The sequence below is a fragment of the Canis lupus genome, chromosome 5, assembly GCF_048164855.1.
Source record: "Canis lupus baileyi chromosome 5, mCanLup2.hap1, whole genome shotgun sequence".
Taxonomy (NCBI): Eukaryota; Metazoa; Chordata; class Mammalia; order Carnivora; family Canidae; genus Canis; species Canis lupus.
Genome location: NC_132842.1, coordinates 63674489 through 63690800, shown reverse-complemented (window position 1 = coordinate 63690800; position 16312 = coordinate 63674489). Strand labels below are relative to the sequence as shown.

General features: G+C 46.9%; 1 protein-coding gene across 6 annotated transcripts in view; it reads right to left on the bottom strand.

The window, feature by feature from the left end:
- Positions 1-15559, bottom strand: part of TOX3 (TOX high mobility group box family member 3) — a 105731-nt gene extending 90172 nt beyond the window's left edge. For 4 of the 6 annotated variants that reach the window (XM_072827081.1, XM_072827079.1, XM_072827082.1 and 1 more), the window contains exon 1: positions 14122-14269. In XM_072827081.1, coding sequence (XP_072683182.1) covers positions 14122-14208 — 87 coding nt within the window. In that variant the 5' untranslated portion in view covers positions 14209-14269. Of the gene's footprint in view, positions 1-14121; positions 14270-15338 lie in introns of those variants that run through there. The other 2 variants (XM_072827083.1, XM_072827084.1) reach the window with 2 other exon arrangements.
- Between the last annotated feature and the right edge of the window lie 753 nt (positions 15560-16312).

The following is a 16312-nucleotide window of genomic DNA, read 5'->3' as shown; positions in this document are numbered from 1 at the left end:
TTTTCAGGCTCACCCCAGACCAGTGGCTCTGCACTTCATCCAGAGGCCTAGTTGACTTGCATATGGGTCCCAGTAGGAGAAACACAGCTCTGGGAGGTACAGAGACAACAAACCAAGAGAGCCTTTAATTACATCTTGAGAAAGTCATTCTGTTTTGAATTTCCTTTCAAGCTCTCCCCACCGCACTCCTGAAATCAAAGACAGAGTCTCAGTTTGGTGCTAACGGGTCTTCAACACCTTCCTCACACTTGCAAATCTCCCTTTTCAACAAACAGAGGGCAAAGCCTTAGGCAAGCAAGGTCTCCAGTAAGCTTTTGATAATGGTGTTTACTCCCCTTGTGTTTATTTTCAGGATTTTCTTCTATGTGAAAAAAGTGATAGGGTTTTCCATTTGTAGTGGTCTTCATTTCACATTTATCTGAGGGGGGGAAAACCTGCGTTAAACAAAAATGTGAAGCGTATCAGAATGTGGATGGAATGAGAAGCGAGCAAAAGCCATCACAAGGGAGGTGAGAAACTGAAACCTGGAAAATCCATAGTTGGGGGGGCACTTAGAAGATACTTGGGGCACTGGTGGGAAGGAAACGGGAGAGAAGGGAGCTGCCTGTAAAACCAAGAATATGTAACAGTCAGAAAGGGATTAGCACTGTGGGAAGCATTTATCCCAAACAGCAGAACAGCTCTTCTCCCTCCCCACTCCCCCAAACCCTGCCCCGGGGTCTGGAAAAATCAACCACAGTCTGGTTCCCAGACAAGAGGGGAGAGCAAAGTAGCAATGTTCCACATAAAGTGAAAGATCAGAGTTCCCTTCTAAAAATGAGAATAGCACAGGCTGGACTGCAATGGTAGAAGTATTGGACTCTCCGTGGTAGAGAATGTCCTAGAGAATCAATGGATGAACAAAACCATAACCCATCAAGGACCCAAGTAATCCGTCATTAGCAAGGAAATGGACGGTATTAACTTGAGTTCAGTCACCCTCAAGGTGAAAAATGCTGCTGCCTGGGGGCTGATACAACATACACAGCAAAAGGAGGAGGGACTGAGGGTGTTGGTGGTGCCAAGGACAAAGGACATGTCTTTATAGCCAACATTGGACACCAGTCAAGGACTAACAAAATTGGCCAGTGGTGGAACCAAGGAGGAAGAGCATAAAGAGCATAAAGAACTCAGGTTTCTAGGGAAGGAGACCCAGTGAAGTTGGAGGTAGGCTGGGTTTGATTAAAAAAAAAAAAAAAAAGCATCAATTAAAAAAAAAAAATCTAGTTTAAAAAACGTTGATTGCAGATTGACCCATACTCAAAACTACTCAAAACAGTGAGGACCGAAGAGATGGCAGTATAAAAATTCAAGAGGTATTTTTAAAAAGAAGAGAAATGTGGGCCTGAAATACGGGTAATCAATTAAAATCAGGACATCAGGACATAAGGATCTGCAGTTTCTGCAAAGAAGAACATAAATCATTGGGTATTTTAAGCATGTCCCAAATACGAACCCCGAGTGAAGAAAGTACTGAAAAGCTATCTTGTCATGGTGCATCACCAAAAGGGGGCCCTCCAGAGAGCAGATGAAAACTAAAATATTGAAAAAGGTTACCAAAATATAGTGCTGTACTTGTTACATAAAAATCTCAAACATGAAGATACCCAAGAAGGGTTTCTTGGACCTCACCCATCATTCGCTCCCAAGCACCTGCTGAAGTATATACTTTGTCTCTGTCCACTCATCTCTTCTTCCACAGCAATGACGTACGTAGCTGGGCACATGGCTCAGCCACAATACAGACCACACTTCCTGGATACCTTAAAGGCAGAGGTGTGGTCATGCATTTCAGTTCTGGCCAGTGAGAAATAAGCAAGTGTCATGTGACAGCTCCTGGAAACCTTCCTTTTCCCTCCATCACCTCCCTCCATGTTGAACCATGGATGCCAACTGGAGCTCTACCCTGAAGGGTCAAGCAAGGGTCACATGAAAGGCAGAGGTAGGTTGGCACCCAGTTGTCTATGATGTGGCAACAGCTCTGGACTACTTACCTCTGAAGTTCACTAGAGGAAAGAGAGGTGATGTCTACCTCATTCAAGCCATTGCTACTCAAGTTTTTTTTTGTTTTTTGGTTTTTTTGTTTTTCTGCTGGCCAATCCTAACTAGCACACTCTTCTTGGCCTTTTACTGAAGTCTCGCTGTCCTTGACCATTTGATCTTCCCTGACCAGCCTGAACACTTGGATTGAGAAAAGTCCTTTCAAATTCCCCTTCTCTCAACCCCTGTATCTCTCTCATTCCTGCGTAAACAAGATTCACCACCCCATCCTCACCACCCATCATTCCTTCCCTGTCAGCAGCGCAGGAACTACTGAAAGGGGAAATTGGAAATAAAATTTAAGCTTAAAAACGTCTCTCAGAGATTATCAGTACAACCACAGGCCAGCTCCTCAAGAACAGGACAGGTGACTCCTCACCACTGCACTCCCACTGTCTCCAAGTATCCGGTGCATAGTAGGTCCAACATGCGTTTATCCAAAGTTTAAACTATCACCAGATCTACTCAACTGTATTCTTACTTATCTCTAGCTCGCATCATATCACATGTTCCTTTACATGCTAAGTAAGCACTCTTCTAGATGCCAGGCATACAGTGATCACCAAATGTCCCTACCCTCACGGAGTTTTACATGCTAGTGGAAAAAGGCAAATGGGAAATAGATGAATAAATGAATAAACGAAAAATTCGTTTATTAAAAACAGGGATACATGCTATGAATTAAGTGATGAAACAGTGAGAGGAGGCTGGGGCGGGGCAGCGGTAGATTTTAGATATTCAGATGGTCTTAAGCGGTCAGTCCTTAAGTAGAGGGAGTAGTGGCCAGATCCCAGGTAGAAATAGGCAGGGTGGATCTTGGGCTTGTCACACAACTCCCCCACCCATTCCCCCTCACATTCTCATCTCCCTCTCTCCCTTCTTCCTTCCCTCCTTCTCATTCTGTCCCTGTGTCTCTCCATCCCCATGTCTTTTCCACTAAAATGTGTATCTGAATCTTCAACCAACCTCTCCTGCTCGACTAGCTCAAAGAAAGGGTTACCCGACTTTCAAGGCTAATCTCCCTCTATCAACAGCCTTCATTCCAACACCAACAGACCATCATTAAATCACTCTCTGTTTGTGAGTTTTTAATTTCTCCTTCAAATGTTCTCAGGTACAGTATTGAAAATACACTCTCATTTTCCTCCCCCCCACTCCGTTCAAACGGCCATCCTCTGCATACAAATACACCACAAACTTGCATACATACACATATGGAAACACACACCTATACGCGCAAGCAGATGTACCCCCCCCCCCCATACAGGCACACATCCTTAACTAGATCTGTTTGGTGAAACCTCAGATCTTTGACCACAGAAGCTCATGCCTCCACACCCACATCTCCCACCAAAGGATACTTCTACACAGATGAAATGCATTGTCCCATGGGACCATCCTACAAAAGTCTCCAGAGGGACCCTGGCTAGCCTGTCATGTTCATGCAGAAGTCCTGCCTAGAATTCCTTCTCTGGCCTTCTCTTCTCTAACATCTCCTTTTCCTACTTGCCTATTCCAAACCTGATAGCCTCTGTGAATTCTTGTACTTGACCACAACACCCTTCAGAAGCCATTTCTCTTAACCAATCTGTTCCTGGAGCTCTTCTACCTACTAGAGTATCTCCTTAGGTTCACTTATATTCTGCACTCCCCCCCATCTTTCTCTCATACACATACACATACACACACACACACACACACATTTCATGAATGCTCACATGCACACACCTGCTCTCCTATTAAACTAGAGGTTTCTTAAGGTGAACCACATCCAATGTCAGCCCCTAACAAGAAGCACATTCCTAATAAATACTTAAAAAGTGACAATCTTTGTATCTTATTCAATAAACACAGGCTATTTCTGGTTTCCACAAAGAATAATAATAAGCATGGACAACTCAAGTCCTCAGAAATCTTCAAAATTGGCAGGCTTTACTTCACTAAGCATTTAAATGGACTTTCTTTCCTACCCGCCTCCACTTCCCCTCCCAATGAGGCAGAAACTTTGCTCTCCCTTTGGGGAAGCACTGCTCCAGACTCTCAGCCCACGTGGTTTCCATGGGGATAGCGATCCCCATGGGGATAGTACCTGTCTCTGCTCCTGAGAGAGGTATGTGACTTTGGGCATGGGCAGAGGACCCAAGTCTGTCCAATGAGCCTACATCCAGAGAAGTTTCTCGAGCAAATAGGAAAGAATCTGTCCCTCAGGGAGGCTGAGCTATGGGGACGTGCCTTGGAGCTACTTCTGGACACCCTCCTACTACCTGAATGGAGTCTGCCAGGGAAGCCAAGCTGATGAAAGCAGAGCTAACAGAAGGAAGTGGTGATAACATCCCTGGAAACTCGGTCCAGCCAGACCGGAGACAAAATTCACTATCCCTTTTCTATTGAATTAAAAGTTTAAGGATTTTTTCCCATTTGCAATCAAAAGGATTTTCAATCAAATACAACAGTTTTAACTACCTCTTGATTAAACATTTTTATCAGAATTTATATAAAAGCCAAACAATAAGGGTCGAGTTTCTCATTAAAGACAAACAGGCACGAAGGAGGAGCAAGACAGATCTACTGAGTATGCTTGAGTATCCAATATTTCTAGTAAAGTTTACCTCATTTTTTTCCCAGGAAATCAACTTCCAACCAATCATACATACTTCATAAAAGTTTTCTATTCAGTCAGCATTTGGGACTTCTACCTCTTATACTAAGAAAATTTTTAAAAGAAAGGGTAAAATTGTTATTATTCTACAGTACAACAAATCCCTCGCTCGTTACAAAGTAGAGGGCAAATCGCTGCAAATTTTCACAATATGGTACTGTCACTGACATCACATCAATTTGGAATATTTAAAAAAAACTCACCTCCATCACCACGTTTAATATAGTTCTTTTTTTAAAAAAGATTTTATTTATTTGACACAGAAAGCGCACAAGCAAGGGAGCAGCAGAGGGAAAAGGAGAAGCAGGCTCCCCAGTGAGCAGGAAGCCCAATGCAGAGCTTGATCCCAGGACCCTGAGATCATGACCTGAGCCAAAGGCAGCTGCTTAACCGACTGAGCCACCCAGGCACCCCTAATACAATTCTTCTATATAAACAGTCCAGTCAGTGTGGAAAAGGCCACAGTCAACTTGCAAAATAGAAAAGGCCTACCTTAAAATGCATCTCTAAGAGAAGGAAATCGTATCATTCAAATATGTATTTAGAGAAAATCCAAATACTTCCTAGTATCAGCCAGTTTGTTTTAACTGCTGGATTACCAAGACATTCAAATTATTCTTTTATAAACGAAATAAAATCAAATTAAGATTAAAGACAGAATGTTGGTCATAAGAGAAGGGCCATTTCCCCATGTTTGATGTGCTTCATATAAGCATAGAACATATTTAAGAGAACATGGCCTCCTTGAGGAAGGGATTAAGGATACAAACCTAGGAAACAAAGAAAATAATCTACTACGAAGGGTGAAGATAAAGCCTATCAAGCTCATGCAGACCTTGAATAAAAGCCTCTGCTTATGTTTAAACAGAGTTTGGGTTTTTTTTTTTTTTTTAAGAGTTCAATCAATCCATCTTCCAAATACATTTATCTATAAGAATACTTCGCAAAAATCCTGTTCTTCCTCATCAAGCACACTCAAAACAGATGCTCCAAGATATTCATGACTTTGCTAACATCATGAAATCCAATTTGAAATTGTACCCCTTACATAAAGAAAAGACAGGAAATGTTTTCATTCATAAATGGCTGATACAGTTTAAATTGTTATTCTTATAAATTTTCCATCATCTCCACTTAACAACAGTTTAAAAATGTTTCTTCCCAAACAACTATTGAGATAGAAAAAATATACCATCATGTGTGCATGCACACATGTGCACGGGTACACACACAAATATTCCTTTTTTATACCATTATTGTAATGAGACAGCAGGATTTGCAAGTTTTCTGAGTTTCACACATTACTTCCTGACACACTGCCCCACCAGGTGGGGAGGTGAATCTGGAAACTCGGGTAGGCAGGGAGTCACCTGCATTTCTATTGCTCTACTATATACAGGAAGACTCCCATTTTGGTTCCTGGGCCTTGAGTGCTCTCTTGAACTCCAGTGCACTGGTGCAAGTGCCTACATGATGTCTCTGTGGGAATATTCCATCAAAATATCCAATGTCAGCGTTAGCTTTCCTTCAAAACTAGCTTCTCCTCTCACCTCACTGCTTCTGCTTCAGGTCCTACCATTTATCCAAGGCTCCAGTTCACTCTGAGTCACCTTGGCTCCTCTGTCTCCCTCCTAAGTTAGGGAGATGCACTACTTAATGCCCGTGCACACCCCTCCTTTCCATCCATGTTTCACATCTTAGTTCAAATTCTCTCACACCACTCCATTGGTTGTGGCATCCTCCCTGGTCCCCCCACCCCCAACCTCTTTTCGGGCTCCACCCTAATCTAGGCAAAAGCTCAGATTCTTACTCACTCCAACCAAACCGTTGGCCCACTCCAAAGTCTTCATGTGTGCTCAGTAGTAGAGCCATTGTCTTTCCAAAGGCCTTCTTTCTTGCTAATAGAGCATAAGAGTATTGATGCTCATGTGACAATGTGCCTGGCCCCCAGGGAATGACATGAGATTAGTCTAAGCTGATCATGGCAATCTTCTTGTCAATGACTGGCCTAGAGTGGTCATGTGATCCATTTCTCATAAATAAATAAAAGAGCCCAATAGAACTGTTCCCAGGAAAGCTACTCTTTATTAAGAGATATACAGAGGTTTGCTATCACTCCCACCCCCACCATGACCTTGCTTTCCATGTTCCATGCTATCATGTGAGGACATGATGTCTGGAGCTGTGGCAGCGAACTTGTGACCATGAGGAGGCTGCTGAAACTTCAGGAATGGCAGAATAAAAAGAAAAAGAGGGTCCTTGAAGACGTGATTGCCTTCAACCAAAACAACCTGAGACTGCCTACCTAAAGACTTCTTTATCAGTAAACAAAAATCCTAATGCTATCTGCCAGTGTTTGTTGGGTGTTCTGTTACCTACAGCCCAAAGCATTCTTTTTTTTATTAAGATTTTATTTACTTATTCATGAGAGACAGAGATAGAGAGAGGAAGAGGCAGAGACACAGGCAGAGGGAAGAGCAAGCTCCCTATGGGGAGCCTGATGCGGGACTTGATCCCCGGACCCAGGATCATACCCAGAGCCAAAGGCAGGCACTCAACCACTGAGCCACCCAGGCATCCCAGCCCAAAACATTCTGACAAACCCTTAGAACAAACTCTTTACCTTACCACTGGGAAGTCCTCTGTGCCATGCTACTCACAACACAACACCAGCATCACGTGGGAGCCCCAGCTTAGACCCCAGGATTCAGAATCTCTAGGGGTAAGGTCTAACAGTCTGTGTTCTAAAAAAGCTCTCTAGATGATTCTTGAGCACACTGAAGTTTGAGAAACACTGCTCTGTAATATGATAACAAATTACTTTTTTCCATTCACCTACTACCCTATATACTGTAAGGAATACTGGGGTCTGTATTTCTCCAGTGAAGGCAACCCCACTTCGCTAGGTTTGAGCATCACATCTGTCACTTGTTTAACTCTACCTCTTCTTAAAGTTTTCAAGCTCAAGGCCTCCTGGGACTTGAGAGGAACTCCAAGGGAGTATGAGAAAGTCAGAGTGGAGAGGAACATGTTGCCATGCAAGGGAACAGGCCCAGGACTGCCAGATTTATGATTATGTCTGGAAAGAAAGAGAGAGAAGAAAAGAAAGAAAGGAAAGAAAGGAAAGAAAGGAAGAAAGAAAGAAAGAAAGAAAAGAAAGAAAGAAAGAAAGAAAGAAAGAAAGAAAGAAAGAAAGGAAAGAAAGGAAGAAAGAAAGAAAGAAAAGAAAGGAAGAAAGAAAGAAAGAAAGAAAGAAAGAAAGAAAGAAAGAAAAGAAAGAAAGAAAAGAAAAGAAAGAAAAAAGAAAGAAAAGAAGAAAGAAAGAAAGAAAGAAAGAAAGAAAGAAAGAAAGAAAGAAGAAAAAGAAAAGAAAGAAAAGAAGGAAGGAAGGAAGGAGGGAGGGAGGGAGGGAGGGAGGGAGGGAAAAGGCTGAAAATCTAGATTTACATGCAAAGATTTTTAGAGAGAGACAACTAATGGAACTTTTTAAACTACTGGTACATATTAGATAAAATAAGTCCTCAAGTATTTAGCATCCCCCTGACAGCTGTGACCCAAAATAGATAGTTCTTAAAATATCTACACCTTACTTTAAATGTTGTGGCCACATACATTCATTGACTTTATCTTAAAAGCCTAAAATTAATTTTCTATGGCTTATTATGTATTAGCCTCTAGTGGACACAGGGTATTCATCAATATTTATTCCCTGTTTGCAAAATGGGTGGCAAATAGTCAGTTTATGAACCTTCAAGTTAGTGTTGGAAGGACTATTTTATCCATTAGTTGGTGAAGACTAGACACTTATAAGTATGAGCTTCTCAGGGGCCTATGAAAATGTTTAAAACGTGAGAGAAAAAGTTAATTGGCCACACCACACACACACACACACACACACACACACACACACTACAAAATTAAAACTAACAGATGCCTACAAAATGTAAATATAAGTCAACTAATGAGCATCAGCTCCAACAGGGTATATTACTAGTATGTCATAGCACAGTAAATGCAGGATGTGGATACAGCCATTTTAACGTCTGATATGATGTGGAGGGGAACCACATCAACAGTGCTTGGGACCTGCTGAGGTCCTGAAAAGGCCCTGATTCTCAACCTGGAACCAATGACTCTGTTGTTAGTCTTGTCTACTTTAGAGCAATCACCAATCTCCTTACCTATTTCTACTGCCCCTCAAGGTTGCTTACTCCAAAGGAGGATCCTCAGCCTAAAAACAAAGTTTTCAACCATGGCCGCACATTGGAATCACCTAGGGAGCTTTAAAAACACTGCCACCTGGTTTCCATCCTGGAAGACTCTTACTGAACTAGTCTGGGGTAATGCTGTGAGCCTGAGAATCCTCCATCGCCACTCCTACCATAGCTAGAGTCTAGCCATTTTAGAAACATTTTAGAAACATTCAGGAAAACAGTCTCTGGAATAGCAATCTCCCAGTTACACCATCTTGTTAACTAGATTTTCTTTCTACTGTCAAGTCTTTGAACAAAGGAAGATCCTGGTACCATCAAGTGTTCTGATTATCTAGAACAGAGGTCAGCAAACTGTTTCTGTAAAAGGACAAATACTAAATGTTTCAGGCTCTGCAAGCTATGCAGTCTCTGTCACAACTATTCAACTCTGACACTGTGGCCACGGATGATATATAAACAAATGAGTGGGGCTGCGTTCTGATAAAACTTTATTTATGAACACAAATGTGAGTGTTGTGTAATTTTCACAGTGATGAAATGTCATTTCTTTTGATTTTCTGCCATTTAAAAATGTAAAAACCATTCTTCACTCTAAACTAAACAGGAACACTGGCACCGGGCCAGTGGGACCCGTGAGCCACAGTTTGCCAACCCCTGACCTAGAACTATTCCACTGCAGACCTAAAATTAATGAATGACGGAATTCAAATTATTCAATGAGAACTACATCAAAAGTGGTCAGATTTACATCCTTCACTCATTCAACTAAATTGTCCATGTAGTTGGGACATGGAGTGTGGAACTGTCCACATAGTTGAACATAAACCATAAATGACCTATTAAAACATGACTTTCCAAACCTCATCTGCATAGGAGTTTGCAAAAACTGTAAAGAAGCAGTGCACAAGCATGTTTTAAGGGTCCCACATAAGGATTTCAATAATATGTTAATTTGCTGCCAACATTTAAAATTCAGGATATTTCACATAAAAACTCAGATTATCATTCTCTTGGAAAAATAACTGCAAAATGTGGATACTGGGCCCGAACGTTGGCATGGCAACAATCTGCAAGTGCTGAACAAGGCTACCTCTTTAAATGGGCCATGTTCTCCACTTGACCACAAATCCTATCTTCGGATAGGTTAACTGGATGTCCCTAGAGGCATTTTGCTTTTATGACCCCTTCTCTATGGGCCTTAGAAAAACCTTACATCTCTTACATCTCTTTCACAACATGGCTTCAATATCTCATTGGAAGACCTCATATGAAAATCTCTCCATCTGCTCTCAAAATTCAACACCTCCAGACACCAAGGCCCTAGATATGAAATCATTGGTTTTCACGCCAGAGCAAGGTATCAACTTAAGAAGAGTTTCAGTCAAATCCCCCTCTCAGTGTGTTCTCAATGCGAACCATGGTCTCCAATAAGATAGACAAATGACAAATGACCCTTCAGGTCTTCTCATCTTCAAGCCAACCAAGGTAGAGAGGCCAACCCTAAGGAGGTAGGGTTAGGGTAAAAGCACTCACATCAGAACATCTTAATTAAGCAGAGTGATCAATAACACATATAGTATTTAGAAAGCAAGCTTTGGGACTGATGGAGCAAAACCAACAAAAAGACTATTCTGCATAGGATAAGAAGTCAATTGCCAGATTTTGAAAAAAAAAAAAAAAAAAAAAAACAACCTAAGAATATGCAGGAAAAGCTAGTAACTAGAGTTTGGTCATTAGTAACCCACACTGTGTGATTTCACCTGGCTCACACCCGCCTTCAACACAATAGTTTATTTTGGGGTGGCCGACTTCTGACAACTACATGCTTATTGATACGATGCATATTATCTTCTTACAGGTGAAAGGACCCCGGGAAAGAAAAATTTCCAGGTATATACAGAGTGGGTCCCTAATGCACTTGAGCAACATAAGCCCAATCCCCCTTTTTTAAATATAGGTGTTAGTTTGTTAGCCACATCAGAAAAAGAAATGTTCAAACAGTAGATTTTCCACTTGAAATTAAAATGGAAATTAGCCCTTAGAAAGCAGAGATGACTGTAAGTTTATACATCAGTGGCTGGTTCATGAATTATTAACTGATTTTAATGATCCTGGCTATATTTTATTTGAAGTTATTCTCCTACTTTCAACGACTTTTGAACCCTCAAAACTCTTTCATCCATTCTCCATAGACAGTACACTTTCTGCACGCTGACATTTAAAAAGGATCCATATACTCACAGAATATAAAGATAATACATACATATAATTTATACAAAGGACTCTGGTCGTTTGTTAAAGACAGAAATGAATGAAACCCTATTATTCACGGTTTGTAAATAAATTTAAAGATAAGCACTAACTTTTCACTTGTTAAGCCTGGAGCAGAGGGTTCTGTATTTCTTCTTCGAAAGTTTCCCAGATGGTCATTAAAACAAGAAAGGGCAGAAACATACTTGCTTTGAAACCCATCATTTCCAGAATGATAATACATGTCATCGAAAGTTAAGACTTCAGAGATTAATAATTACAGGTATTTCCAAACAAAATAGATGCATGTCCTGGTATGCTAGTTTTTACATTTTCTATACAGATCTGCATTGAATAGTACCACTTCAGACACACAAGTTAGCTGTGAAACAAAATGCTATAAACCGTTAATTAGCACTTGCTGCTTTATACCCATAAAGTTAATACTTCCTCTTCTACTACTTTCTCCCTATAAAGAAAAATTACCGGGAATAAAATTGGGTTTTTCACTGCTGAAATTAAGAGTAGGAAGATAAAGTATTGGGACTTGAATGAAAGATTATTGTATTTTTACCTGCAAGGAATTAAATGCAAACACCCCTTAGACTAAGTACAATTTAATTTCTACCAATATTAAGTGCTGTGCCTGACTTTTGTAAATCTGGTGTACACGCAGCACGTACGACCACCAGACTGCTGAATTACTAAGAAACCAGATTATTTCAGGCAAAAAGCTACATCAAGAAAATATGACAGTAAACCAACTTGCATCCTCACTCCTGAAGTTGAACAAGCATCTCAATAAACAACGGCAGGTTTCGAGCTTTCTATACCCTCCTGAAGGAAATGTTCTGACTTTAAATGGACTCAAAATAGCTTTTCTCAAAAAAATAAATAAATAAATAAATAAATAAATAAATAAATAAATAAATAAATAAAAAGAGACACACACAAAACACCCACAATTTCCTCTGGTCCCTTGAAGTACCCTTGGGATCTCAGCGAACAGAGAGATTTGCCATGCACTGCAGTGACTGGATTAGTACAAAAGGTTTCTATTTTGGTGTCATTCGAGTGTTGCTGATCTTAAATCAGGGAAAGAAGTAGTTACATTAAGCAAGGTAATGGCTTCCAAAAATAAGAGCATGCCCGGTTCTCCAAGGCTTGCATACACAGGCCAAGTTGTAAGGAGATAAATAATACCCCACTGGAACAATTAGGTGGATTCTCAGAAACACGACATACTTAATTAGGCTGCCTAAGTCCCTAACTGAGCATACAAGGGGGACTTTTTAACGCATTTAATAACCTGAGTAAATCCAAAATCAGAGGACAGAAACGAAAACCTTCACCCAGGCCCCTGCCATAGGCCTTTTCTTGCTTCTCTTTCAACGCTTAACCTACCACTCTGGGAATTTTGAGAGAATGAACTCCCTCCTCCCGGCCCCCGCCCCCCAGCACCACCAAAGGGTTAAATCACCCTGAATAATGTCCCTCCGTTGTATACTTGGTGTGTGTGGGGGGGTGGGGAGGCCCGCGGTGCCAGGCGCGGGGCTGGGGGACGGGGACACAGGGGTGAGGCACAGAGACCCCAATGGTCTTTCACAAACTTCACCACTGGAGTTGGGAACGGAGTATAAACAAATAGAAAGGAACACGAGCCTCCATCAGCCACGGGGCACAGCAAACTGTTCCTCACTCTCTAGATACAATTCCTCCTCTTCCTGTTATTTATTCATTAGTTTTGTATAGCACCTTTCTTTCAGCGGCTCCTTATTTCCTCCTCTGTTATCCAAGCAATCATAAACAAACTACGATTTGAAAGAAAAGGGGGGGGGAGGAGGGAGGAGCAGGGGGGAAGGAGAAAGAAAAACCACATTCAAAAGGCACAGGCCATCCAGAGCACAGCTCTTTCTCTGAACATCGCCCTCGGGGTGATGTTTCCTCCAAAGCCTGGCCGCGGGGGCTTCAGGAAGGACCGGGAAGGGGAGTCCGCGCCGCCCCGGCCGCAGGGCTGCGCCTCCCGCACCGACTCGCCGGGTCCGAGCTGCGCCCGCTGCCCTGGCGAGACCCACCTTCGCCCACCTGAGACGCGCGGTCCTCGAAGTTGGCGCGGGGGCTGGGGGCGGGGCGGACCGGGTGGAGGTGGGGTGACCCCGCGCGTGGTGTGGACGTCTCCAAACCCGATCTCCCCGAAATGCAAAACTTACCCCTCCCCAAAAAATGAAAGATGAGAAGCCGCTCGCGCTAACCAGGGAGGGGCCGGCACCTCCGTCCCGCGGTCCGAAGCGCCCGAGCCAGAGGGCAGCAGAGGCCACCTGCGGGGGTCCCAACACTTCGCCCCCCCCCGCCCCCCGCCCAATCCAGGGCACGCTCAAAAGTTTGTTCCTTTCCTCCCCCGAGCGGCCCCGGGTCCAGCTCTCGAGTGCGCGGGGAAGGTAAGAGGGGCGGGGAGGGGGGAGGGGGCGGCGAGGTCGTCGGACCACGAGATCGGGGACTCCTGCGTCGCACCCCCCTCCCCAACTCAGGGGCGCTGGGACCGTGTTTACTAATAACAACAACAAAGAATCACAAGCGTGTCCCCTCCTTCGGTCCTTGGGCTGCTCTTCGCTTCTTTGGGGCAGCAAAGGGGAGTCGGCGGGGCTGGCGGTGGGGGCGCGCGGGGAGGGAGCGCCGAGCGCCGGCAGAGGGACAAAAAGGGGGGGGGGGGGGAAGGGGGCAGAAAGAGTGGAGTGGGAGAGTTGGACAGGGACGAGGGCGCAGAGGCAAAGGAGCGGAGCGGGAGAGAAAAGTGCAGCGGGCGGGGGCTGGAGAGCGGGGCGCGCCCGCGCCCGGGATGGGGAGGTGGCCCCCGCCCCCGCCCCCCGGCCCCCCGGCCCCCCGGCCCCCCGGCTCCCCGGCCCCGGCCCGGTCGGTCACCTTGCTGTAGCCGTAGTACCCCAGGCACTGCGCGAAGTCCAGGCCGCCGGGGTCCCCGGCCGCCGCGGGGTAGAACCTCACATCCATGCCGGAGCCGGGCCCGGGGCCGGGGGGCCGGGGGGCCGGGGCTGGGGCTCGCCGGGGCCGCTGCCCGCCTCCTCGCAGCCGCTAGATCCACCGTCGGGGGCGCCCGGCCGGGGCTGCCCGCGGGCGGCGCGTGAGGGGCTTGCGGCCGGAGGGGCGCCGCGACCCGAGCCCGGGGAGCCCGGGGAGCCCGGGGAGCCCGGGAGCCGCGGCCGCCGCACACAAAGGCGCGGCCACGCGAGCCGCGGGAGAGCGGGAGGCGGCCCGGGGGACGCGCCCCGCCGGGGCACCGAGGCAGCGCTGCGCGCGGGCCGTGCGCCCGGGGCGCGGGGCGCGGCGCGGGGGCCCGGGCGGCGCGGCGAGTTCAGGTGCGCGGGGCGAGGCTGGGACGGCGGCGGCGGCGGCTGGCCCCGCTCCTCCTCCTCCTCCCGGGCGGACTGAGCAGAGGAGCGGCGGAGACAAGGGGCCCGGCCCCTCCCCTCCTTCCCCCCTCCTGCTCCGCCGCCGGTCCCCTCCCCGCGCCGCCGCCGCTCCGCCCCTCCCACCGCGGGCAGCTGGCGCGCCGCCCGCCCCGCCGGTGCGCTCCCCGGCCCGGCCCGCCCCCGGGCGCGCCGACCCCGCCCCGGCCCGCCCCGGCCCGCCCCGCCCCGCCGCGGCCCCTGCCCCGCGCCCCGCGCCCCGCGCCCCGCGCCCCGCGCAGCCCGGCAGCGCCCGTCGCGCGCGCCGCGGCTCCCCCTCCCGGGCCCCTCTGCTCCCCACCTCGCCCCCCTCCCTCCCTCCCGGTCCTCTTTGTCCCCGATGCCTCGGAGCGCTCCTCGCTCCCTTCCAAGCCTCGGCCGCCGGCCCGGTGCCCGGTGTGGCCCTCCCAGCCCCCCTGCCGCGCCCCGCGGCGCCCGGCCCCCGGCTCCCGTCGCGGCGTCCCCTCGCCGTCCGCTCCCTTGCCGCCCCTCGCCCCGTTTGTCCCTCGTGGGGCCGGCCCCCGGCCCGCCTGCCCTCCGCCGCCCTCCCGCGCGAATGGCCCCTGCTCGGCGGCACCTCCCCGGCAGCCAGCCCGCGGGAGGGCCTCCCGGGGGCCGGGGCCGGGCCCCCAGGTACACCTGTGGTGTTCTCCAGGAGGGGTGTTGGGGCCTGACCTTTCACAGGTAGGCAGACTCGAGGCTTCCCGGGTTAAGCCTCGTGTCGGTTCTCTTCGTGTTTCCTTTGCTCTTGTTTGTATTCGGAAGGCATTTGAGTAACTGGATCTAGGCGGATCATTCACTGCTCTCGGAGAGAAAATGTCCCCATTTTCCTAAAAGGTTCTGGGTGATTAACTTCCTCAAACTGCACTCACCCACCTCCTCTTTATTTCTTTCTCTTTCTTTAAGCTACATCTCGTGTGTGTGTGTGTGTGTGTGTGTGTGTGTGTGTCTCCCTCCCCCTCCTTCCCTCCACCCCCCCCCCCTTTATTGCTTTGGGTTAATTTGAGAGTTTGGCCCTCAGCCTTGGCGAAGGGAAGTGACTTTATTGCCAGACGAGAACGTTAGGGAGAGGCGGTGAGAGTTAGCCCCCCTCCCCAATTTGGTGATCTGGAAGCTGCTTTAACCGGAAGGGAGAAATTCTCCAATATCTTAGCGGACACTCACGAACACTTTCGTCTCCCGAGCACACTTTGCTGGCCCGCGGCCTGAACTTTTTCAGACAAGCACCGAATGGGTTGCTTTTCACTTCTTCTGTTCTCCAAAGTAGGCTCTCCAGCGTGGTGACACCTGCGTATGTACCTTCACCCAAGATTACGTTTCTGGAACCAAGCAGGAAAAATAAACGTCAATTAGGTGAATGTGTGTGTATTTGCTCTTCTCTTAGCCGAAACGTGTGTTTGGATACCGCCGGAGAGAGCGGTGTGTATTCAGGGAAGGAACAACTGTTCACATTGTCCCTGGGTTGACTCCAATCCCCCCTCCCGAAAAAGCTTAGGTCCTCTCTTCCCGGTCTCCATTTAACGTTGACAACCCAGCGGCGCTCCCTAATGGCCCAGCGGGTTGCACAAATTGGCAGCGAGCTGAGATATTATCAGGACAACACCCCATTGAGCAGGTTCTTGAAACGCAGAAGTGGAGGCCCTTTCTCT